Genomic DNA, 26,834 nt, shown 5'->3' with positions numbered 1-26,834 from the left:
GAACCCCTCCCCTATTTAGTGGGACAGGAGGAGGCATGGATGCAGGTCACTGGGCTGAGAAGAGGCCAAGCAGGACCCTTCACATCCTCTGCTTTTGGAAGAGACAGGTCTTTGAACTCCATCCTTCTCTGGTGCCCACGCATAGAGCACAGTGACTGTTGCCTAAGTCAAAACTTCACTTCCGACTTTCACGCCATATTTTTCCATCGTAAAAAAAAAAAAAAAAGGATGAGGGACTTGGAGTCTGTGGTCCTCAAACTTCAGTCAGCAACTGCAGAGCTTGTTTTAAATGCAGATTCCCAGAGCACACCCCACAGAGAGTCTAATCTCCAGGCACCTATATTCGAACAAGCACCCCAGGGAACCTCATGCCAAAGGAAGGATCGCCACCCTTGGAGAAGCACTGCCACAGATGCTGGCGGCGGCTTCAGGAGCCCTCCAGAGAGTGTGAGAAGAAGAAAGCTAGATGTGGGTGCAGTTTTCACACAAAGAAATGAAATCACCCCAGCCAGAAACAACAGATTTTCACTCCGTTTACCAATACGTGAGAAGTTAGAAAACATGAAGTGGACGTCCAAAGAGGAAGGCAATAATATCGGGTAGAGCATGGAAACACATATTGTGTGGGGACCTCATATTTAATGCACTTAAATAGTGAGGTTGAGAAAGGATAATTGTTTTTAATTAATCAAAGTTACAAGCATAAAGAAAAAGGAATATCTTTGAGATGGGTTTTTAAAATATCATAGAATTTAGCAATTATGGATGCTTTTTCATCTTCAAAGAACCTATGAACATTAAAGTACTCTTTTCTAAAATTCTCCCTCGAGGTAGGTAAGCAAAATTGCACATTATTATCCCTTATTTGTAGATGGGGAGAGAAAAGTGGAGAGGCTGTTTCAACCTAACTTTGAAAGGACTTAAAAAAAAATAATAAGTTCCCGCCATAGAGATCTGGGTTTCCCACCTTTAGCTGTCCTGGATGCATATATGATTGGACAAGATGTCACAGCACGTTTTGTATAAGTGACCACTGGTGGAGGTGTGAATAAGCTTCTGTGCTGCACAGAGGCGGGAGATGGCATTTCCTGTTCTCCTAATTTCCCTGGTGTGTTAGGATTTAAACTGAGCAAAGGTTTCAAAAGAATCAAAGTTAATTAATTTGACCAGGCTGTCTACATTACCTTACTTCAGTGTCCTAACATGTAACCTGGGGATTAAAAATTAGGCTTCGATTACGTGCCTCAAACTTTTTTGTGGATACATTGTGGCTTGATTAAGTAAAGGAAATGGATGCTGCCCACCTTAAAAATTTGCTTTGAGGACAAAGGAAATGAAAATACTCTAGTAACAATACAAGCCCGAGAATAAGTTACAATATGTAGTTAATATCATGGCTGAGAAATCCTTACGCTTGACCCTTTCTAAGTATAAAAATGTTAAAAATTGCAACTATTGGTTAAGTCATTGAAAGATGTACTTTCCGAGAGATGTGTTCATTTTCGGATTTGTTTAAATACCAAATAGAATTAAGAGAGTCAACATCTCGTCTTCAAAAGACTTCTTGTCTATTGGAAGAGCTTTTCTATAAACATGAGTTATGTGAAAATACAAAGGTTTATCTTCTGTCGAGCCTCAACTTCATTAGAGGAAATATATATTCAGAGCAGTGGGAAGGGTGAAGAGTTTTACAGCAACAGAATTTGGAATGAATGGAGGGCCAGGGCCAGGGTCAGGGTCAACCACCTGGAATGGATTTCCTAAGTTAAGAATAGTAAAGCTGTCTGGGAAAAAAAAATGTATTGAAAAGGACATTTGCACAGATGGACCTGGGACAAAAGTTCAACCCTAGTCAAATTGAGAACAGGATCAAGGTACCTAAATGGTCTCAGGATCTGAGAAGGGGGATAATTGGTGGAGACGTATAAATCTAATCATTGGGAACCTCATTGCGACAGACACATGGGGATCACTCCAGACATCTAAGAAAGTGTGTGACATAATCCAGGAGACAGACCCTCAGGCACAGGCTGGGAACGGACCAGACAGATGCCTTGGGACCTCTGGGGCACAAAGGGGCATGAAGGACTTTCAGGTTTCAGATGATGAAGAGCAAACGTAGACTCCAAGATTGGCTCTCCTTACTATCCAGACTTCTAGGGACTTTCTTCTTCTATTCGCATCTCAAAGAATATCAACTAATTCTATGCTGTAAAGAAAAATATGATCAGTCGATAAATCTTCAAAACCATCAAGCTAAATAGAACATAGTCGCAAGCCCTGACATCATGTTGATTCATTTATATATTGTTTATGCTTCCCATACTTCCCCTCTACCAATACAATTAATTCAGAACCAATTACTTAGATAGCTTCAAGTATTCCCGGTATGTGGTTATACCAGTACGTATGCTTTTGTGTAGCATGAGAACGTGATGTTGTCAGAGCCATTATTATTTTGCCAGTCAGGTGAAAATTACAGAATATCATTTCAGTTGAGACTTAGGTAGTAGTTCAGTAATTCTAATAATTTCCTGAACCATAATGTCACTAGTCTGTATGCGCCATGGAAGCTTGTGAGCCTTGTCTGTTGTGCTCTAAGTACCCCAGCAACTAGACAGTGCCTCAAAAATGGTAGGTACCTCAATATGATTTGTTGAAAGATTGAATGAATGGAAAACCTAAAAGTTGTTTGGGTTATATCAAATTGATTATTTTTTTCACCTGACTCAGTTGTTGTGTAGTACCGTGCATTGCTTAATGAGTCACAGGCAGAGAAGGACACAACATTTAAAGGGTCAGTAGGGCGCTGTGGGTTTTGCCTGGAGCACAGTGACACTGCTATTCCTTTATTCTCTGGTCTTTGCAGCTCAGATAATTAAGACCTTTTAAACCTTCGCCTTCCTGTTTTACCCAGTTAGATGAGGATTATAGCAGATCTCAGAACATTTCAGTTATCCAGGCAAGCAGCATTGTTTGGTCAACTTTCCTATATAATTCTGGGCATGGAACCAGAGTCTATGTCTTATTGAAAATTAGATAAATTCTCCTCTTATGAAATTAAAAATATGACTTTAGTGGGTCAACTTATAAACTCTGCAATTATAGGTTTAGTGATCAATGTCCAAGAAGATGAAGGAAGAGGGGTGTCCTTTGCATTGGGTGCTATATTACTCTCCAAGAGCTACCTTAGCAAGTTACCACAGACTGGGTATTCTCCGTTCTAGAAGCCAGAAGTCCAAAATTGAGGTGTCAGCAAGGACATGTTCTCTGCCCAGGCTCTGGGGGAGAATCCTTCCCAGCCTCGTTCAGCTTCTGGTGGCTCCAGGCATTCCTTGGCTTGTGGCTGCATAACTTCAGTCTCTGATTCTGTCTTCACATGGCATTTTCCTCTGTTTCTGTGTCTTCTCCTCTTCTGTCTCTTATAAGCACTTTTGGCAGTGGATTTAGGGCCCACGTGGATAATCCAAGATGATCTCATTTTGGGATCCTTAATGATATCTGCAAGGACCCTTTTTCTTTTCTTTTTTTTTGTTTTTTGGTTTTTTTTGTTTTTAGGACCCTTTTTCTTAAGGTCACAGGATCCAGGGTTGAGGAAGACGATGCATCTTTGGGGGGCACATTCAACCCGCTACAGATACAGATAATCTGCATAATATACTTCTAGAAGAGCTTTCTCTGAACGGGAGGCGCCCATTTGGCCCACCATGTTGCCATGTTGAGGAATAAGCAGCCCTGGGCTTAGTCCTTTGCCCCCTGCAGGGCTAATTTTAGTGAAGGGCACTTGGGCTAGACACATTCATTTCAGTTGCTAATTAGCAGTCAGAAGACCATATCCTGTCATTATCTTGTGTTGGCAGGGTCTCTTTCAGGACAGATGAAGAAAACTTCAAGTTTTCCCAGCTAATTTGCAGTGCTGTTTCCACACACAGGGAAGCTATGAAAGCCAAATATAAATCAGGCCTTGCATCTACAATATTTAAACAATTTGAGGGGGGATGAGGGAGGCGATGCCTTTCAACCCATGCCTTGAAACATTATCTGAGTAAAGGTGCTGAAGAGAATAGACTTAACTTCCTACTGTATAGCACAGAAAACTCTACTCAGTATTATGTAGTAACCTATAAGGGAAAAGAATCTGAAAAAGAATAGATATATGTATATGTATAACTGAATCGCTGCGCTTTACACCTGAAACTTACACAATATTGTAAATCAACTCTACTTGAATAAAAAAACTAAATAGTATATATATATACTAGTTTAGATTAAAAAAAAAAACAACTAACTTTCCTAGCCCCAGTGACCTTGACCTACATTCCACTCTAGCCACCTGCTCCCACAATGGCCCTCCCAGCCTCATTATCACCCAGAACTGTGCCATATCTGAAATTGACGACTCTAAAATCCCTCCATCCATCATTCTACAGCCAGTATTCCCACCTCCTCCCACTACCGCAGCTGCTTACCAAGTTCATTTGCACCTCAGACTCACCATCCCCTGCCCATCTGGCATGGTTTCCTTCACCCCAGGCCTCCTGAACGCCTCTTTCCCCTGTACACAATTCCTTCCCCCTCCCCTCCACGCTTACACCCCATCTGATGGGCAAAACGCCACCTTGGATCAATATCATAACTCAGTCTCCCATGTTCAACACCGGAGCTGTTCCCTACACCTCTAGCACCAGGGAAAATGAAATGATCCCGAGAGACGGTACAATCCTAAATCATACTCTCTGACCTCAGCAGGTTCTGTAGCAAAGCTCACCTGTCCTTTGATGCATCTTTCATTCCACTGGCCTGAAAGCCCCTACCAACCAGACTCCTTCACTTTGAGGAGATGCCTTCAGATCTTACTGAAGTGGAAACTCTGAGGGGACCACTTCCATTTCCCACCATGACTACAAATACCCACTCGACCCTAACACTTCCCTGCATCGCCCTTCTCCCGGTCCAGGCGGATCTCCCACTGAGGTTCTGGCTCCCTCTGTTCCCATCTCCTCCATGCCCTTACTCCAGAAATGTTCTCTTTCTCATCTGTCTTTATACTTTACTCTCTCCCCCTGCTTACGGCTCCTTTCCCTCATTCTCTCCTTTACCTGCTGAAACCTGACATCAGTATTCACCAAAATTGCTCTTTCCTTGAACAGTGGAGACCACCTAATTGCAAACTTAGGGGACTATTATCCCTCTCTACCTTAATGGAAACATCACTGCGGTAGATATGGACTCCTACCTCAAAGTCTACTCCCTTAGATTCTGAGACACCAATGTCTTCTAGTTTTCCTTGTATCTCTATTATATGCAAATAAATATATATAATTTTATCACATCAGTAACCCACATTCATTGTAAAAATATTTAATATACATAAGGAAATAAGCCCACACAGAAATAAATGCTATTAATATTTTGCCTTAAGTCCTTCCATGCTATTTTATTGGATGTATGGATGGGTGGATGGATGGATGGATGGGTGGATGGATGGATGGACAGACAGATAGATGGAAAGATATAATTTTACATAAAATATAGCAATGGAATCAAAATAAACTTCCATAAAGTTCTATCCATGTCAAACTATGAATTCCAAATCTATGCTTTTATCCTGACCTCTCTGCTGAGCTTCAAACTCTTTCAGCTTTTGTCCCTGCTAAACATCGTCAGCTTGATTCCCCTCGAAGTTAAGATCTAATTTCTCCCAGGAGCCACTTCCTGTCATCCTTCTCTTCTCCTTCTGCTCACATAAAGCTCCCTGTCCTGCAAATTTTATCTCCAAACTGTTCCTCACAATTCCCTGGACATACTGTAATACCCTCCCCTCTGTCCGTCCTCAGAACTATCCCTCACATGGCTGCAGGCTGATTTCTCTAAAATCCCAAAGCAAGCATGTCACCCCCTTGGCTTAAGCCCTTCAGTGGGTCCCCATTCTCTACAATTTAAAGGCTGAACTCGTTGGCATGGAGAACAAGACCTTCCAGGACCTCCCACTTCCTCTTTCTTCAGCCTCATCTTGCCCCTTTTCCCTCTTTCTGCTCTAGTCATTGTGAATTTCTTGCTGTTCTAAACATATTCCATTCCGTTTCCTGCCTCTTTCCTCATATGATTTTATTTTCTTGGAAAGCCCTTCCCTGCCTTCTGAAGCAGACTAATTTTCTACTCATTCTTCAAAGCTCACCTCAGTCATCACATCCTCCAGGAAGCCTACCTAGATTTAATCCCTCCCAAGTCAGCTAAGTCTCCCTCCTCTGGGTTTTCACACCTCCTGTGCCCTCTTCTACAGCATGTGCTACATGGTAATGAAATGCTGCATTGCTAGATCTCTCCCCCTTACCGAACTGTACATTCTTCAGAACGAACGTTTACCTTCATATCTTTGTACACACCTGGCACAGAGGAGGCACTCGGTAAATTCGTTGAGATTAAAAATGCATGAACACGCTGTCATTTCTCTCACATTTAAAAACAAATCCAAGCTTCCTTAGATGTCACACCCTCCTCCACCTACCACTTTGATTCACAGCTCCCCTTTAAAGAAACATTCCTACAAAGAGTTATCTGTGCTTACTTTCTCTGCTTTCTCTTCTACCATTCTCTCCAGCCTTTCCTCCCCTTTCCCTCCACAGAAACAGCTCTCATCAGGGTTGCCAAACCCAGTGGGCAACTCTTGGACCTCCTATTATTTGATCTCAGAGGCACTTGACACAGTCGGTCTCTGCCTCTTTCCTGAACACTCTCCACATCCCGTGGTTCCCATCCTAACTCATCCCCTGTTCCTGCTCAGTTGCCTTTGTTGTCAACTTCCAGACCCCTGGATGTTGCACTGTTTAGGGCTCAGCCCTTGGTCCACCGCTCCAACCGCTCGCATTTCCTTGGTGATCTCATCCAGCTTCATGGATTCATGTAGCTCCATCCTCGTGACCCCACATTAACATCTGCAGCCTGGCCCTGTTCCTGACTGATCGGTCAAACTGCCCACTCAACAGCTCCACCTGGATATTTAGTAAGCATCACAAACTTAATAGGCCTAAAAGAGAACTCTCAAGTTTCTCTTCCAAACCTTCTCTTCTGGTGTTTCCCATCTCATTAAATGGCACCACCATCTACACAATTGCTCTGGCCCAAGACCGTGGACTGTCTTTGACGCCTCTCTTTTTCTCGCGTCTCCCATCCAATCCATCAGCAAATCCTCTTGGTTCTGTCACGAAGATACATCCCGAATCTGAGCTCATCACCTCCATCCCCACTACCCCAGTGTAATCTGCTATCACCTCCCACCTGGGTTACTGCAGGAGCCTCTAAACTCCTGCAGTGTCTCCTGGGAGTGTCTGCTCCCACGCTTCCCAGCCTCCCCTCTCTCCCTGCAGCATCCAGAGTGATCATTCCCAGCATCAATCAGTTCATCCCATCAGCCCTACAGGGGACCTCCAGTGGATTCCCGTCACACTCAGAATACAATCCACACTCCTTCCCATGCCTGCCAAGCCCTGCATGACCTGTCTCCTGGGGAATGTCTCCAAACTCATGTTCTCCCATCTTCTCGTTCTCTCTCCGGTGTCCAGCCCCTTTGCCCTCTTTATTGTTATTCAAGCAAACCATATATGATCCCACCTCTGGCATTGCTGTTCCCACAGCTTGCAATGCTCCTTCTCCTGGAAGCTCACTCCTTTTCTTAATTCAGATCAGACATCATCCCCTCAGAAAGGATAACACAATCTGGTACATTTGAGAGGCATTATTCTCCCCTCCCATCCTTTTCCCAGGAGAGACCTAGAGCCCAAGTTCTAGGCGGGAGTCTGAAATGAGGTTTGGTGGAGTCGGAAGGCACACTTAGAAACTAAGGGAGTGGGCTTCCCTGGTGGCGCAGTGGTTGAGAGTCCGCCTGCCGATGCAGGGGACATGGGTTCGTGCCCCGGTCCAGGAAGATCCCACGTGCCACAGAGCGGCTGGGCCTGTGAGCCATGGCCACTGAGCCTGCGCGTCCGGAGCCTGTGCTCCGCGACGGGAGAGGCCACAACAGTGAGAGGCCCGCGTACTGCAAAAAAAAAAAAAAAGAAAGAAATTAAGGGAGTGATGAAAACTGCTCAGATATGTGCAGAGTGGACTGGAGGTTGTGACCTTCACTGCGTTCGAGAGCCCAGGAGAGGCAGACGGTGCCCATGTGTCAGAAAGGAGACCTTGACCATCTACTAGGATATCCTGCTCCTGAAGAGGGTGGTTTTGCCCCAGCCCCACCAGGGGACATTTGGCAATGTCTGGAGACAGTTTTGGTGATCGCAATTTTGGGGGGATGGATGGTACTGACGTCTGGTGGGCAGAGGCCAGGGTGGGTGTGAAACACCCTGCAGGGCACAGGACAGCAAATGCCAACTGTGCTACAGTTGAGGAACCGGCTCTGTTCTTCGGAGGACCGCAAAGACATCTTAAAGGACCTTAACCCCTGCAAGTCCTGGCCCATTGCCAGGGAAGCAGTGATGGGGGAAGAGCCGGAAATGAGCAGAGATGGAAAACATGACTGCAGCAGAGAAAACCTTCTAGAACTCAGCTGTCAGTCTGCAGGAGGTAGGCCGTGCAGGTGGGTGCAGTCCCAGAGTCATAGCTTGGGAGACAGGCCATTGTGACGGTGGTCTGGGGGCACTCAGGCCTGGGGGCAGTTTTAGCAGCCCTCTGGCTTCACTCAGCGACCAACAAAATGTTTTTGAGCCTCTGGTATTTGCTATTGCAGTGCTGGTTCTGAAGGTGTTTGTGCTCCGGAAGATACCATGGTGTTTGGAAGAAGCCATCAAGGTCTGTTGCCTCTGTGCCGGGTTTTGAGCAGACCTCAGTGTCCTGCCAGCTGTTCTTGTATCTGCCTCAGTCCCCCATCCCCTCACCAAAGGCAGCAGAGCCAAGCACATTGTCACCAAGTGTCCAGCTCTTGACAGCTCCCTAATACACTGATGCCCCTTCCAGGTAGGAAGGCCCAGAGATGGGACCAGCTTTGGGTTCCTCAAGGCTGAAGCTGGTACAGGGAGTATCTCTGATGCTTAGCGGTGATGCATGAAAAGATGCAGAAGCCAAGAAGCATACAGAGAGAGATTGATGGCTTACAGGTCAAGAAGAGCCTGAAACGGTCGCCGGAACGAAAAGACACCGTGAGACAATTATCAGGGACACAAGTTTTATGCCAGGGGATCGAACTACCAGAAAGACCACAGCAGAACCTTTCAGACTTGAAATGTTGCCTGGGCACTGCAATGAGGGTGTTATCCCATTTCTATATCACTTTCATATAAAGGAATTAACTAGAAGCCTTTTTAAAGGGTTTTGTTGCATTATCCAAAATGTCTTTCCCAGGTAATGAGGTCTTTTTTTTTTTTTTAATGTTACTGAAGTATAGTTGATTTACAATGCTGTGTAATTAGGTCTTTTATTTTCTTCACTTGGCAAACCATCCTGTTTCCCCTTCCATAAATCTGACCTGTGGACAAGAAATCCCTCTCCCAAACTTCCTGGCTAAATTTTTTGCCATTACGCAAACTGCTTTTGCTTAAAGAATCAGTTGAAAAGTACACCGTGAAATCATTACATCCTACCTGCTGCTAAAACATGTTCCTACACAAAGTTTCATTAGAGAGATGGAAGAGGGAGAGAGAAAGGGAGAGAGAGACCTGCTAGTTCAGCTTCTGGGTATGAAACATTCATCACATTCGCCCATACATTGACTCCATGACATCAAGTCTTCTCTGCAGTTTGGTCTTTCTGTCCATCTTTCAGATCAGAGACCTACTCTAGATATTGGAAATGTGAACAATTAATCTCATCGAGCAAGCTTCAAATGATGTTTGAGGAATTTTCAGTAGGTTTGTACAGTTTATCCACTGGAATCAAACCAAATGATAACTTTCGATTTAATTCAATTCAGCAAATCTGGACTGTGCCTTCGCCTGTAGCCAGGCACTGCGATACAGAAGTGCTGTCTGTAAGCAAAGCAGAAGTCTGCAGTTCTGTAACAGCAGGAAAGTGCAGGCTAGTCCACTGGTCAAGTCCACATTCTCATCCTTTTATTTTATTTATTTATTTATTTATTTTTGCGGTACGCGGGTCTCTCACTGCCGCGGCCCCTCCCGTTGCGGAGCACAGGCTCCGGACGCGCAGGCTTAGCGGACATGGCTCACGGGCCCAGCCGCTCCGCGGCACGTGGGATCTTCCCGGACCGGGGCACGAACCCGCGTCCCCTGCATCGGCAGGCGGACTCTCAACCACTGCGCCACCAGGGAAGCCCCACATTCTCATCCTTTGATCAGGCCTGGATGTGTAGCCCTAGGATCCTCAGCCTGGAAAAGGGATCAGGCATGCCAGTCTCTGGATAAACAGCCAGGTAGACTGACCTCCACTAGTCCCTGGGCAAAGCCTTTCAGCATCTTAGCAGTTGCCCTATAGAGTAGGTACCATTATGATCCCATTGTGCAGGTGAGTAAACTGAAGCCCAGGGACGGTAAGCAGCTTGCCCAAAGTCACACAGGTCAGAAGAGTTAAACTGAAGCAGCCTGACATCAGAGCTTGCAACGTGGTCCTCTCCACTATACTGCTTTTCCTGGATTATTGGCAAACAACCCAAAGAGTAATGAGTCAACAAACAGTAACCCTCTCAAGGGGAGACTCCAGTCTTTGCTGGGCCTTTTAAACCAGCTGGGAAGATGTGCTGGAAATATGTGAAACTCCGTTGCCTTTGAACGCTCACTGCAGTGTGCAAAACCGAGATGGAAGTGAGATAAACCTTTGCCAGTAACATTGGTTGCTCTCAGCTTTCCTGCCGTGATGTCCCTCAGCAGCGTTAGGAAAGCTCAGAGTGGCTCCAGTTCCTTTTATCCGAGGCAACTCAAGTTAATCTCCCGGATGTGTGCTGAGGTGTTGATGAGGATGCTTGAAGAGGGACATCTGCCCATTTCAGAGGTTCTCCCATGGTCCCAGAGTTGACTGGCTGTATGCTGTCCCCCTCCAATACCTGTGAGCAGATGCGTAAAGATGAAAACCACTTAGGTTTCCATCAGCATGGGGAGGGCCAAACCAAGCATAGAACATTCAGAAAATGAAATACTTTGGAGTCTATTAAATGAGGGCTTCCCTGGGGGCGCAGTGGTTGAGAGTCCGCCTGCCGATGCAGGGGACATGGGTTCGTGCCCCAGTCTGGGAAGATCCCACATGCCGCGGAGCGGCTGGGCCCGTGAGCCATGGCCGCTGAGCCTGCGCGTCCGGAGCCTGTGCTCCGCAACGGGAGAGGCCACAGCAGTGAGAGGCCCGCATACCGCAAAATAAAATAAAATAAAAAAGTAAACTGTTTTTCTTTTGTTTTGCTTAAATTATCTGGATAGTTTCTCCAGTGATCAATCCATAGGCTAAAGAAAAGGACTTTCTTTCCGTCTCCTAATTCCTACACATTTCCAACCAATGCTGACAACAAGCACAATCAATTTCCCAGCAAGCAGTTGTTCAAGCTGGGTGAGATAGATAAAGGAGATGTACAAGCACTGGAAGATGTTTTCTCGTGAGATTGTCAGGGCAATTCATCAACTGGGAAAGCTTTCCATTCCCGTCTCTGCCTTTTAAGCTGTTGTTTGGATTTGAATTGTACAGTCCCTGTATTATGTGCTCTGTACTAACACATCCCAGACCATAGTTCATCTCTCTGGAATATATTTTACTGTATGTACTGGACTGGCTATGAGCCATCCTGTCTGTGTTTATATAAAGCCAAACCACATTATCATGGATTGCTCGCACAGCTATGAGAAAATATCAAGGGCCTACTAGTTGCCCACATCAGCCTGTGAAACCAATATAATTTTGTCTTTAGAAATTCCATCTTATGCCTGACCCCATTCAAAGCAAATAAACAGTTCTCAGTGGGTGGTCTGCATTGCAGTCCCATGTGCTGAAAACAACCCCATCTGCCACCCTCCATCTGATCCCAGCCCCTGGTGGAGAGGCAAGCCACGCTGATCCTAGCTTCAAAGTGCTGAGCAGGAGACCAGACTCCGAGATCTCTTCCCCAGACCCTGCTTTCCTGACCGCTCAGGATTGGTGCAGGGTGGACATCCAAGCTGAGTTGGGACAATCACGGAATCATGCTGGAAATTTGGACCTAGGTCAGTGAAAGTCGAGTTGGTCTCTCTAGGGGCTTGAACTCCAGGCTGAGAGACATGAGCCGTGTTGGCAGTGAGAGAGAAGAAAGGAGCAGATGTGCACAGAGAAGAGCTAAGGGGAGACACTGGATGAGGGAGGGTGAAGTCACCCCAGTACCTGGCGCTCAACTGCATTCCTGACCCTGCGTTTCTTGAGACACTGCCAGGACCTTATAATGAATTCCCCCTTTGGCTTAAACTAGTTGAAGGTTACTTGAATCAAAATATTCCTAATTGGAATTGGAAGCCAACATAAAATAATAATAGTTATCACCTGGAGGGTACCGTTTTCCAGAAGAAGAAATGAAGCATAGGTGGTTAAGTCCCGGCACGAGGTCACACACCAGGCAGCCTGGCCCCTGGACCAGAGGATTAACCTCACTACTGTCCAGCTTCTCAAAATGGACACAAAGGAAAAGGCTTGGTCGGGCTTCTGGCAGATATGGGTCAGTTTCCCCAGTGTACCACTTGCCCGGGGCTAATTATTGACCCTAGACTTCTTGTGAAATGAAGATAGCCATAGTCATAAAATAGAGCAGCAAGGATCGAGATAACATAATATGTGTTGGCCCAATAGGCATTCCATAAATGTTATTTCTAATCTGTTTCCCATTTTTCACTTGTAATGAATTACAGTGACTAGAACTGATGGAACATTGTGAAGGGTGGTGGTAACCAGCACCCTGTATTTTTATTGTCAGATATGATGCAGAGATGAATGTTCTTTATTATGTAAGGAAGTATTCTTCTATTCCTTGTTTACTACAAAGATTTTTTTTCTTCAGAAATGGACAGTGGATATTTTTTTTTCTTGGTCCCCTTTTACCCCATTTTTTTAAATTTTTATTTTATATTGGAGTACAGTTGACTTACAACGTTGTGTTACTGTCAGATATACAGCAAAGTGATTCAGATATATATATATATATATATATATATATATATATATAAACACACACATATATATATAAAATCTTTTTCAAATTCTTTTCCTATATAGGTTATTACAGGGTACTGAGTAGAGTTCTCTGGGCTATACTGTAGGACCTTGTTGATTATTTTATATGCACTAGTGTGTATATGTTAATCCCAACCTCGTAATTTATCCCTCCCCCACCACCTTTCCCCTTTGGTAACCATAAGTTTGTTTTTTAAGTCTGTGAGTCTATTTATGTTTTGTAAATAAGTTCATTTGTATCATTTTTTTAGATTTCACATATAAGTGATATCGTAGACGGTGAATATTTTCAAGTAACTTTTCAGCTTCTAACTGAAAAAAAAAGAAAAGCCATATGATTTTTGTCTCTTGACATCGTTATTAATTTTAATAATAGAATGCCTAATAGTAAATTGTCCTTAGTTTCCAAAATCAAACATCCTTAATCATCTGGCATTATTCAGGGAATGGACTGGTACTTCCTCTTGTGTTTTATTTATGATGTTTTTAATGTATAAGTGAGATGTCTTTAGTTTCCTTTCCTTTTTTCCAGATTCCATTTTGTGGTTATGGTAGCTCATAATGATGAAGTAAGAAGTTTTCTACCCTTTTCTGGTTTCTGGAGCTATTTAAATAGTAAGGGTGTTTTCTGTCCATGTATGGGCTGTCCCAGCATCAATTTTGAACATAGTTCTTTTTCCTCAAAGTTTTCTAGTTTATACTATGGTCATTTGTTTATTTAAGCTCTTCTTCTTGAATAGATTGGAGTAACGTGTATTTTGCTGGAGAATTTACAATTTATTGAGATAGTCCCTTTTTTAACATTGAGCTGAAAATAGTATTCTCATGTAATATTTTTATCTATTCCATTTCTGCAGACACTACTGCCTGCTGAGATTACCATTTCTCTTTACTAGGCCTTTCAGGGCCACCTCTAAGTGAGGGAGGTTCTTGGCAGGCACCTCTGTGTTGACGTTTGCTCTCTTCCCACTGTGGGTGGTCTCGCCGTCTCCACCACATGGCCACAGCCCCACATCATGTTAGGAGCATCAGTTGTGATGCCTCAGAGTCCATTAGAGTGGGTAAGCCTGCATGGAGTACGCAGGATTGTGGCCGCCATGTTCGGGACCCATTGGTTATTGGGGTATCAGGAAAGAGCCCTGGGGGATGCAGCACCGATGGTGTACCCCGGCCTCAAGGACTGTAAGATGTTCAGCTGTTCCATGAGCCTCCCCATCCACGATGCCCCTTTAGCACCTTTACTAACGTTCTACTCGCCTCTGGTCATCCCGGAGTCAATAATATTTACATGTTATTTCACGCAAAAAGAATCGACTCCTTCCAAAGTGGCAATTTGAAGTGCAGCTTATGACTACACTTATTACAGGATCTGACAATCTATTCATTTAAACCATTTTTATAGCAGTTACAGAGTACAGAGTCTTTTGAGTCTAAAAAGAACCTCATGAAAGGTCATGGCTTAGTTGGAAATTCCAACTGGGAGGATCTGAGAAAAGTCACAGCTAAGTCTATGCTTAGGTGAAAATCTAGTTAGATAGGAAGAGACAGGACAGACCCCAATCATGGAGGTAGGCACCAGGGATGGGCAGAACACAGGGTGAGGGAACCAGCGTGCCAGACCAGGCAGACGGGACACTGGTTTAGGAGCAGGGCAACAATGGGACCAAGCCCTCGGGAGCCGTGGCATGCAGCTAGGCAGATCGCCAGCAAAACTGTCAGGAAGCAGTTTACCCCAACAAGGTTTTAAATCAGTGAAGGCCCTTACATCTGGAGGTGACCAGGTCTATGTGATCAGTCCCTCCCAGCAGAGACCTTGTTCTTCATGTGTGACGATGTAGGCTCCACTTACCGATTACCACAGTGGGATTCCACGTACTTCTCCCCACTGACCATGAGCACAACTGCCATATGTGATTCATACTCAAGTCCCCCACCTCCCAGCATAGGGTCAGGCACACATTAGACCTTCAGGTGGTATCTTTGGAATGCCCGAATAGGTGAGTATGCATGGTCCAGAAAACTTTCCATATCCTTAGATTCAGATCCTCAGGTTCATTGCTGACTGTTTGCACTATTTACGATAGCCAGGACATGGAAGCAACCTAAGTGTCCATCGACAGATGAATGGGTAAAGACGATGTGGCACATATATACAACGGAATATTACTCAGCCGTAAAGAGAAATGAAATTGAGTTATTTGTAGTGAGGTGGATGGACCTAGAGTCTGTCATACAGAGTGAAGTCAGAAAAAGAAAAACAAATACCATATGCTAACACATATATATGGAATCTAAAAAAAAAGTTCTGAAGAACCCAGGGGCAGGACAGGAATAAAGACGCAGATGTAGAGAATGGACTTGAGGACACGGGGAGGGGGAAGGGTAAGATGAGACAAAGTGAGAGAGTGCCATTGACATATATGCACTACCAAATGTAAAATAGATAGCTAGTGGGAAGCAGCCGCATAGCACAGGGAGCTCAGCTCGTGCTTTGTGACCACCTGGAGGGGTGGGATAGGGAGGGTGGGAGGGAGACACAGAGGGAGGGGATATGGGGATATATGTATATGTATAGCTGATTCACTTTGTTATACAGCAGCAACTAACAGAACAATGTAAAGCAATTATACTCCAGTAAAGATGTTAAAAAAAAATGTGTCCAAAGAAAAAAAATAAATAATTTTTTTAAAATGCTGACTGTTTGTCTAGGGTCCCAGAACTCCCCTCCACCAGCTCTTTTCATCACTTAGGTCCTTATACTCTCAGGTCTGAGAAAAGGATTCCAGCAAAATGATTCTATTTGGGTACTTGGGGGAGAGGAGGGTTCCTTAGTACATACCTAGTTCATGGCCATTGTTTATGGTAAAGAATAAGAAGAATGGATGCCTCCATTGTGTCATCAATTTGCAAACCTTTCAAGCAGCTTAAAAGATGAGTACTATGAAGAAACACATCAGATAACGGCACAAATGAAAATATTTAACAGTGTAATTTCCCAGCTGCCCTTCAGTTGCTCTGCCTTGTCTGTGTTCCAGGTTCAGGTTTAGTGGTCGAATCCTAGGCCTGGCTCTGATCCATCAGTACCTTCTGGACGCTTTCTTCACAAGGCCCTTCTATAAGGCACTCCTGAGACTGTAAGTGTCCACCCGGCCCTGCCTGTGGGACCAGAGGCACTGGCCTCTCTGGCACCTCTGACCCTTTTGTCCCTGTTTTTCCCCTAATCATTCCTGTTAGGTTTATGGTGATTTACTTTTCTGAGTGCTTAGATATCACATAAACCTTTTAGTCCAATAAAAATGCATTTGGAGATTTTATGTAAGCATAAGAGAACATCATATAACAGATATAAATCAGGTTATATAAATATAGTAACATTACAAGCATTGCATGAAACTACTAAGTAGAATTGATCTGTCCTTGTATGTAAGTCATTATGCTGTGCACCTTAAACTTATACAGTGCCATATGTCAATTGTATCTCAATAAAACTGGAAGAAGAAAAAAAAAGAATTGATCTGTCTATAATTTAGTTGTTTTCAAATGATACTCTTCTCCAACGGCCATGGAGAGCCCCTGGGTCAGTAATCATTTTGTGTTTATTATTGTAAGCATTTTAAAATTTCCTTTTCCAATATAAAACTACTGAATGAACTAAAAAGATTCATCAGTATATTCAAAAGTATCCAATTGTTAGAATACGTCTGTGTCACCTTAGCCAGGAGTGACATAACCACATTTTGGCATGAGGTCTGGGCAGCTGTTTTTTGAAACAATCAGTTTACCTTTCTCCCTTTGAATACACCCAGGCCCTGTGATTTGAGTGACCTGGAATATCTGGATGAGGAATTCCACCAGAGCTTGCAATGGATGAAAGACAACAACATCACAGACATCCTCGACCTCACATTCACGGTTAATGAAGAAGTTTTTGGCCAGGTTTGTGAGAAGTGGGTCTTGGAAAAGACATTTTGGTTTTTACTGTGGAAAATTCACATACCATGAAATTTACCATCTTAACCATGTTGAAGGGTACAGTCCATTCAGTGTGGTTGAGTAGATTCACAATGTTGTGTAGCCATCTCCAGAACTTCTTCATCTTGAAAAATTGAAGCTGTGCCCATTAGACAATAGCTCCCCATTTCTCCCTCTTCCCAGTCCCTGGCAACCATTCTACTTTTTCTTTCTCTGAATTTAGCTACTCTGAGTACCTCATATAAGTGGAATCACACAGTGTTTGTCTTTTCGCGACCAGTTTATTTCACTTGGCGTAATATCTTCAAGGTTCATCCACGTTATAGCATGTGACAGGATTGCCTCCTTTATTAGGGCTGAATAACATTCCATAGTATGTAAATACCATATTTTGTTTAGCCATTCATATGTTGATGGACGCTTAGGTGGCTTCCATTTTTGGGTATTGTGGATAATGCTGGTATCAACACAGGTGTACAAATATCTGTTCAAGTCCCTGCTTTCAATTCTTTTGGGTATATATACCCAGAAGAGGGATTGCAGGATCACGTAGTAATAGGATTTTGTGTTTGAAAACAAGGACTGTCATTCATTTAAGATATAATTCTTTGAGCACTATTCCCTTTATTAAAGGTACCCATGTCTTCTTTTTCTTGTTTTGACATGGATCTAGTTTATAGAGTTTTTTGAAAATCACATGTGATAATGGATCAGAAAGCATTTTTGTAAAGTGTGCAATACATCTGTAAGGTATTTCTCTTATCTGTGCAACTACAGTAATACTTCTTTTATCACTAGAGTCCAGATATTTACTTCTCCAAAATGCATATACTTCAGTACTATTTAATAAGATAAGCTTCCCATTTCTTTTTCTACCCGTGTTTATATAACATTGAATTTTCTGGGTTACAGTTTAATCAGACCAACCACAGCCTGAGCAGATTTAGCAATTAAGGTTTTGAGAACGTCACTTACGAGAGGTTCCATGACGTGTGTAATTTGTAATGGGATGTTGTGAGAATTAAGCTGGTTTAACTTCACGAGTACGTTGCATGACTGTGGACAGCATGCTGAGTCCATGGGTGAGAGTTACCCACTGAACCTTGCAGACCTCCCATCACCCACAGCTTCAATCAAGCATCTTGGACAGGTCCTGGAAAATGTCACTGTTCTGGTGCATTGCCTGTGTGTAAACATACCTCTGAAGAATATTCTCTTCTATATTTGACAAAAAATTATTTCTTACAACTATATGTTGTAAATACGTTCAAGAATGTACGATTCACTTAACTGTCTTCCTGTATACCAGAGGAACGTGTAAAATACACTGTTCCTCTGCATGACTACTTTTTAGCCCATCCTTTACATTTGCCCTATAGTAGAGGGTAAATTTGTAAAACACAATTATTTAGCAAAATATATTAAAACAAATGGGAACCCATCTTAAAAAAACTTTAGATCCCAAACCTAAAGCATTATGCTAAAATAAATTCCACGTGGGTGGAAAAGCTGAATGTTTAAACAAACAACAAAAAGATGAAAATAACAGGATTTTCCTTTTTAATCTTGCGGTAAGGAATGCTGCTATAGATGTGACACAAACTGTCAGTCACAAAGGAAAAGATTGAGATAGTCCAGTAAAATTACTTTTTTAATACCACATGGCAAAAATACAACATGAAGTAAAAATGGCATAATATTTACTACATTGTAATGCATAAAACAGACCAAAGGCCATTTCTTTCAATATAGGAAGAGATTCTGCAGATCAGTAAGAAATGATCGGCAGCACAATAGAAAATTAGCAAAGGATATAAGTAGATAGTTCCCAGGGAAGGAAATACTCACCCTCATTCACTATTTTTTTAAATATAAATTAAAGCATTGTGAAATACCATTTTCCCTCATGAGAATGTCAAGAATCAGAAAGCTTAGCAGTATTCTATTTTGGAGATGGTGTAGAAAAACAGGCACTCTATACAGGAGTGTAGGTGGGAGTAAGCAGAAGTTTGCTTCATCCTCTATGAAAGGCACCTTTGTGATATCTATCCTCATTCTAAATGCACCTGCCTTTGACTCAGCATCTACATCTAGAAATTTGCCCTACAGACATATTCACATCCAATTGAAATGACTAATGGATTCGGATCTTCGTTGCAGCATTGTTGATCATTGCAAAAGATCCGAACCAATCTAAATGTTCAGCAGGAGAGCATTGGTGAAATAAATGACGATTCACTCACACAGTGGAATAGTGGACTAGTGTGATGTGTGGTCTGACACCCCAGCCCATCCACTTACATATAAATCATAAACAATAAACCAGGTAGTATAACAACAACAAAGAAAGAATAAAACAGGTCTAAATTGGTGTGAAACAGTGGTCAAGGTGTATTTTTAATTGAAAAAGTATGATAATGAACAGTGTTATAATATGCTACCGTTTATGGGAAAAGAGATGATCTATACGTATTCCCTAGTGTATACACTGATACATGTATACATCCCTAGTGTATACATCCCCCTTCCCTGGAAGGGAAGGAAGGGTGATTTTCTCCAAGTAGAGAGATTGTATGGCTAGGCGATGAGGTGGGAGAGAAACTTGCTTTTCACTGTATGGCCATTTACAGCACTTAAATTTTATTCCAAGGACACAGGAAGAAATCAAGTAAACTACAAATGACTAAATACATAAATTAGAGGGAAAAAAATAACATTGAAAATAAAAAGAGCAATTCTTCAGGCGTATATAGCGTAGGAGTTGAACACCTCAGAGAAAGTTCAAAATGTTCCCAGTGATAAAAGTAAGGATGTATTATAGATCTAGAATAATATCTATCTGTTTAAAGCTTAAACGATCCTGTTTCTTTGCAAATGAGGTCACCAAGAACGATGATTTTGGTTTTAGAAGATCGAGTCTCAGCCCTTCTTTTGGCAAGTTGTGGAGTGAAGAGCAGACAGACAGATGCAGCTGAAAGACACCATAGGCTTTTCCTGGGTGTGTTAGTTAAATTAGGTTCAGCTGCTAATGAAGAAACCCAATGACCCTGCGGAAACTAACAGTATATTTTTCTCTTACATAAAAGTGTGGAGGCAGGCAACCCAAGGCTGCAACCCCTACAGTGGCCACCTGCACTCATGACCCAGATGCATAGAGTGCCCCAACCATCACGTCCGTGTCTGAAGTAGCAGGACAAAGGGGCATAGCCCCTCCCTTTAAGGAGGCCCCCTGAAAGTGCCATACAACACCCCCGCTTATACCTAATTGGCCAGAATTTAATTACATCACACACTTAGTGTCAGGAAATAGTCTTTAACTAGGCAGCTAAAATCCAGAGGCTCCAAAGAATATGGTTCTTGGGTGGCAATTATCGTTAGAATTGACAAGTATTTCATATTTACCTTAGTCACCCAAGTGATAGAAGAAAATATAATCAGCAGGCTTCTGTGAACTGTTTTGTTTAAGTACCTTGCCCATGAGTGCCAAATATATACATATATTTTTAATCAGTAACTAACTACAATTATGCCTCATTTTTCTTACAGCATTGAGCAGCAAGGTGAACCCCTTAAGCAAATTTAAGATAACTGACGCTAACCCCCTTCAAACACCAACACTTTTTTTTTTTTAACATCTTTATTGGAGTATAATTGCTTTACAATGGTGTGTTAGTTTCTGCTTTATAACAAAGTGAATCAGTTATACATATACATATGTTCCCATATCTCTTCCCTCTTGTGTCTCCTTCCCTCCCACCCTCCATATCCCACCCCTCTAGGTGGTCAAAAAGCACTGAGCTGATCTCCCTGGGCTATGCGGCTGCTTCCCACTAGCTATCTACCTTACGTTTGGTAGTGTATATATGTCCATGCCTCTCTCTCGCTTTGTCACAGCTTACCCTTCCCCCTCCCCATATCCTCAAGTCCATTCTCTGGTAGGTCTGTGTCTTTATTCCTGCCTTACCCCTAGGTTCTTCATGACATTTTTTTTTCTTAAATTCCATACATATGTGTTAGCATACAGTATTTGTCTTTCTCTTTCTGACTTACTTCACTCTGTATGACAGACTCTAGGTCTATCCACCTCATTACAAATAGCTCAATTTTGTTTCTTTTTATGGCTGAGTAATATTCCATTGTATATATGTGCCACATTTTCTTTATCCATTCATCCGATGATGGACACTTAGGTTGTTTCCATCTCCTGGCTATTGTAAATAGAGCTTCAATGAACATTTTGGTACATGACTCTTTCGGAATTATGGTTTTCTCAGGGTATATGCCCAGTAGTGGGATTGCTGGGTCATATGGTAGTTCTATTTGTAGTTTTTGAAGGAACCTCCATACTGTTCTCCATAGTGGCTGTACCAATTTATATTCCCACTAGCAATGCAAGAGTGTTCGCTTTTCTCCACACCCTCTCCAGCATTTATAGTTTCTAGATTTTTTGATGATGGCCATTCTGACTGGTGTGAGATGATAACTCATTGTAGTTATGATTTGCATTTCTCTAATGATTAATGATGTTGAGCATCCTTTCATGTGTTTGTTGGCAATCTGTATATCTTCTTTGGAGAAATGTCTATTTAGGTCTTCTGCCCATTTTTGGATTGGGTTGTTTGTTTTTTTGTTACTGAGCTGCATGAGCTGCTTGTAAATTTTGGAGATTAATCCTTTGTCAGTTGCTTCATTTGCAAATATTTTCTCCCATTCTGAGGGTTGTCTTTTGATTATGGTTTCCACTGCTGTGCAAAAGCTTTTAAGTTTCATTAGGTCCCATTTGTTTATTTTTGTTTTTATTCCCATTTCTCTAGGAGGTGCGTCAAAAAGGATCTTGCTGTGATTTATGTCATAGAGTGTTCTGCCTGTGTTTTCTTCTAAGAGTTTGATAGTTTCTGGCTTTACATTTAGGTCTTTAATCCATTTTGTGCTTATTTTTGTGTATGGTGTTAGGGAGTGATCTAATCTCATACTTTTATATATACCTGTCCAGTTTTCCCAGCACCACTTATTGAAGAGGCTGTCCTTTCTCCACTGTCCATCTTGCCTCCTTTATCAACGATAAGGTGACCATATATGCATGGGGTTATCTCTGGGCTTTCTATCCTGTTCCATTAATCTATATTTCTGTTTTTGTGCCAGTACCATACTGTCTTGTTTACTGTAGCTTTGTAGTATAGTCTGAAGTCAGGGAACCTGATTCCTCCTGCTCTGTTTTTCGTTCTCAAGATTGCTTTGGCTATTCGGGGTCTTTTGTGTTTACATACAAATTGTGAATTTTTTTCTTCTAGTTCTGTGAAAAATGCCAGTGGTAGTTTGATAGGGATTGCATTGAATCTGTCAATTGCTTTGGGTGGTAAAGTCATTTTCACAATGTTGATTCTTCCAGTCCAAGAACATGGTATATCTCTCCATCAATTTGTATCATCTTTAATTTCTTTCATCAGTGTCTTATAATTTTCTGCATACAGGTCTTTTGTCTCCTTAGGTAGGTTTATTCCTAGATATTTTATTCTTCTTGTTGCAATGGTAAATGGGAATGTTTTCTTGATTTCACATTCAGATTTTTCATCATTAGTGTATAGGAATGCCAGAGATTTCTGTGCATTAATTTTGTATCCTGCTACTTTACCAGATTCATTGATTAGCTCTAGTAGTCTTCTGGTAGCATCTTTAGGATTCTCTATGTATAGTATCATGTCATCTGCAAACAGTGACAGCTTTACTTCTTCTTTTCTGATTTGGATTCCTTTTATTTCCTTTTCTTCTCTGATTGCTGTGGCTAAAACTTCCAAAACTATGTTGAATAAGAGTGGTGAGAGTGGGCAACCTTGTCTTGTTCCTGATCTTAGTGGAAATGCTTTCAGTTTTTCACCATTGAGGACGATGTTGGCTGTGGGTTTGTCATATATGGCCTTTATTATGTTGAGGAAAGTTCCCTCTATGCCTACTTTCTGCCGGGTTTTTATCATAAATGGGTGTTGAATTTTGTCGAAAGCTTTCTCTGCACCTATTGAAATGATCATATGGTTTTTCTCCTTCAGTTTTTTAATATGGTGTATCTCGTTGACTGATTTGCATATATTGAAGAATCCTTGCATTCCTGGAATAAACCCCACTTGATCACGGTGTATGATCCTTTTAATGTGCTGCTGGATTCTGTTTGCTAGTATTTTGTTGAGGATTTTTACATCTATGTTCATCAGTGATATTGGCCTGTAGTTTTCTTTCTTTGTGACATCCTTGTCTGGTTTTGGTATCAGGGTGGTGGTGGCCTTGTAGAATGAGTTTGGGAGTGTTCCTCCCTCTGCTATATTTTGGAAGAGGTTGAGAAGGATAGGTGTTAGCTCTTCTCTAAATGTTTGATAGAATTCGCCTGTGAAGCCATCTGGTCCTGGGCTTTTGTTTGTTGGAAGTTTTTAATCACAGTTTCTATTTCAGTGCTTGTTATTGGTCTGTTCATATTTTCTATTTCTTCCTAATTCAGTCTTGGCAGGTTATGCATTTCTAAGAATTTGTCCATTTCTTCCAGGTTGTCCATTTTATTGGCATAGAGTTGCTTGTAGTAATCTCTCGTGATCTTTTGTATTTCTGCAGTGTCAGTTGTTACTTCTCCTTTTTCATTTCTAATTCTATTGATTTGAGTCTTCTCCCTGGCTAATGGTATATCAATTTTGTTTATCTTCTCAAAGAAGCAGCTTTTAGTTTTAGTGATCTTTGCTATCGTTTCCTTCATTTCTTTTTCATTTATTTCTGATCTGATCTTTATGACTTCTTTCCTTCTGCTAACTTTGGGGTTTTTTTGTTCTTCTTTCTCTAATTGCTTTAGGTGCAAGGTTAGGTTGTTTATTCGAGATGTTTCCTGTTTCTTAAGGTAGGATTGTATTGCTATAAACTTCCCTCTTAGAACTGCTTTTGCTGCATCCCATAGGTTTTGGGTCGTCGTGTCTCCATTGTCATTTGTTTCTAGGTATTTTTTGATTTCATCTTTGATTTCTTCAGTGATCACTTTGTTATTAAGTAGTGTATTGTTTAGCCTCCATGTGTTTGTATTTTTTAAAGATCTTTTCCTGTAATTGATATCTAGTCTCATAGTGTTGTGGTCGGAAAAGATACTTGATACAATTTCAATTTTCTTAAATTTACCAAGGCTTGATTTGCGACCCAAGATATGATCTATCCTGGAGAATGTTCCATGAGCACTTGAGAAAAATGTGTATTCTGTTGTTTTTCGATGGAATGTCCTATAAATATCAATTAAGTCCATCCTGTTTAATGTATCATTTAAAGCTTGTGTTTTCTTATTTATTTTCATTTTGGATGATCTGTCCATTGGTGAAAGTGGGGTGTTAAAGTCCCCTACTATGAATGTGTTACTGTTGATTTCCCCTTTTATGGCTGTTAGTATTTGCCTTATGTATTGAGGTGCTCCTATGTTGGGTGCATAAATATTTACAATTGTTATATCTTCTTCTTGGATCAATCCCTTGATCATTATGTAGTGTCCTTCTTTGTCTCTTGTAATAGTCTTTATTTTAAAGTCTATTTTGTCTGATATGAGAATTGCTACTCCAGCTTTCTTTTGGTTTCCATTTGCATGGAATATCTTTTTCCATCCCCTTACTTTCAGTCTGTATGTGTCTCTAGGTCTGAAGTGGGTCTCTTGTAGACAGCATATATACGGGTCTTGTTTTTGTATCCATTCAGCCACTCTAAGTCTTTTGGTGGGAGCATTTAATCCATTTACATTTAGGGTAATTATCGATATGTATGTTCTTATTCCCATTTTCTTAATTGTTTTGGGTTTGTTATTGTAGGTCTTTCCCTTTTCTTGTGTTTCTTGTCTAGAGAAGTTCCTTTAGCATTTGTTGTAAAGCTGGTTTGGTGCTGCTGAACTCTCTCAGCTTTTGCTTGTCTGTAAAGGTTTTAATTTCTCCATCAAATCTGAATGAGATCCTTGCTGGGTAGAGTAATCTTGGTTGTAGGTTTTTCTCCTTCATCACTTTAAATATGTCCTGCCAGTCCCTTCTGGCTTGCAGAGTTTCTGCTGAAAGATCAGCTGTTAACCTTATGGGGATTCCCTTGTGTGTTATTTGCTGGTTTTCCCTTGCTGCTTTTAATATGTTTTCTTTCTATTTAATTTTCGACAGTTTGATTAATATGTGTCTTGGCATATTTCTCCTTGGATTTATCCTGTATGGGACTCTCTGTGCTTCCTGGACTTGATTAACTATTTCCTTTCCCATATTAGGGAAGTTTTCAACTATAATCTCTTCAAGTATTTTCTCAGTCCCTTTCTTTTTCTCTTCTTCTGGAACCCCTATAATTCGAATGTTGGTGCGTTTAATGTTGTCCCAGAGGTCTCTGAGACTGTCCTCAGTTCTTTTCATTCTTTTTTCTTTATTCTGCTCTGCAGTAGTTATTTCCACTATTTTATCTTCCAGGTCACTTATCCGTTCTTCTGCCTCAGTTATTCTGCTATTGATCCCTTCTAGAGTATTTTTAATTTCATTTATTGTGTTGTTCATCATTGCTTGTTTCATCTTTAGTTCTTCTAGGTCCTTGTTAAATGTTTCTTGCATTTTCTCTATTCTGTTTCCAAGATTTTGGATCATCTTTACTATCATTATTCTGAATTCTTTTTCAGGTAGACTGCCTATTTCCTCTTCATTTGTTGGGTCTGGTGGGTTTTTATCTTGCTCCTTCATCTGCTGTGTGTTTTTCTGTCTTCTCGTTTTGCTTATCTTACTGTGTTTGGGGTCTCCTTTTTGCAGGCTGCAGGTTCGTAGTTCCTGTTGTTTTTGGTGTCTGTCCGCAGTGGCTAAAGTTGGTTCAGTGGGTTGTGTAGGCTTCCTGGTGGAGGGAACTAGTGCCTGTGTTCTGGTGGATGAGCCTGGATCTTGTCTTTCTGGTTGGCAGGTCCACGTCTGGTGGTGTGTTTTGGGGTGTCTGTGGACTTATTATGATTTTAGGCAGCCTCTCTGCTAATGGCTGGGGTTGTGTTCCTGTCTTGCTAGTTGTTTGGCATAGGGTGTCCAGCACTGTAGCTTGCTGGTCGTTGAGTGAAGCTGGGTGCTGGTGTTGAGATGGAGATCTCTGGGAGATTTTCGCCATTTGATATTATGTGGAGCTGGGAGGTCTCCTGTGGACCAGTGTCCTGAAGTTGGCTCTCCCACCTCAGAGGCACAGCACTGACTTCTGGCTGCAGCACCAAGAGCCTTTCACCCACACGGCTCAGAATAAAAGGGAGAAAACATAGAAAGAAAAGAAAGAAAGAAAGAAAGGAAGGAAGGATGGAAGGAAGGAAGGAAGAAAGAAAATAAAATAAAGTAAGATAAAATAAAATAAAGTTATTAAAATAAAAAAATAAGTATTAAGAGAAAAAAAATTTTTTAAGAAAAAAAAAAACGGACAGGTAGAACCCTAGGACAAATGGTGGAAGCAAAGCTATACAGACAAAATCTCACACAGAAGCATACACATACACACTCACAAAAAGAGGAAAAGGGGAAAAAATAATAAATCTTGCTCTCAAAGTCCACCTCCTCGATTTGGGGTGACTCATTGTCTATTCATGTATTCCACAGATGCAGGTACATCAAGTTGATTGTGGAGCTTTAATCCACTGCTTCTGAGGCTGCTGGGAGAAATTTCCCTTTCTCTTCTTTGTTCTCACAGCTCCCAGGGGCTCAGCTTTGGATTTGGCCCCGTCTCTGCGTGTAGGTCACCGGAGGGCGTCT

At 41.9% G+C, this 26,834-nt stretch overlaps 1 protein-coding gene across 1 annotated transcript in view; it reads left to right on the top strand.

Annotated features, from left to right (window-relative positions):
- HECW1 (HECT, C2 and WW domain containing E3 ubiquitin protein ligase 1) overlaps positions 1–26,834 on the top strand; it is a 482,761-nt gene that overhangs the window by 443,156 nt on the left and 12,771 nt on the right. Inside the window, exons 23-24 of the mRNA XM_029234115.1 lie at positions 16,158–16,256; positions 16,929–17,058. Of these exons, the coding sequence (XP_029089948.1) occupies positions 16,158–16,256; positions 16,929–17,058 (229 nt within the window). The remainder of the gene's footprint in view (positions 1–16,157; positions 16,257–16,928; positions 17,059–26,834) is intronic.

The sequence above is a fragment of the Monodon monoceros genome, unplaced genomic scaffold, assembly GCF_005190385.1.
Source record: "Monodon monoceros isolate NGI ecotype Baffin Bay Population unplaced genomic scaffold, NGI_Narwhal_1 Super_Scaffold_2, whole genome shotgun sequence".
In the NCBI taxonomy this organism is placed as follows: domain Eukaryota; kingdom Metazoa; phylum Chordata; class Mammalia; order Artiodactyla; family Monodontidae; genus Monodon; species Monodon monoceros.
The sequence above is the reverse complement of the archived record's forward strand: the minus strand, read 5'-3'. Positions and strand labels throughout refer to the sequence as shown.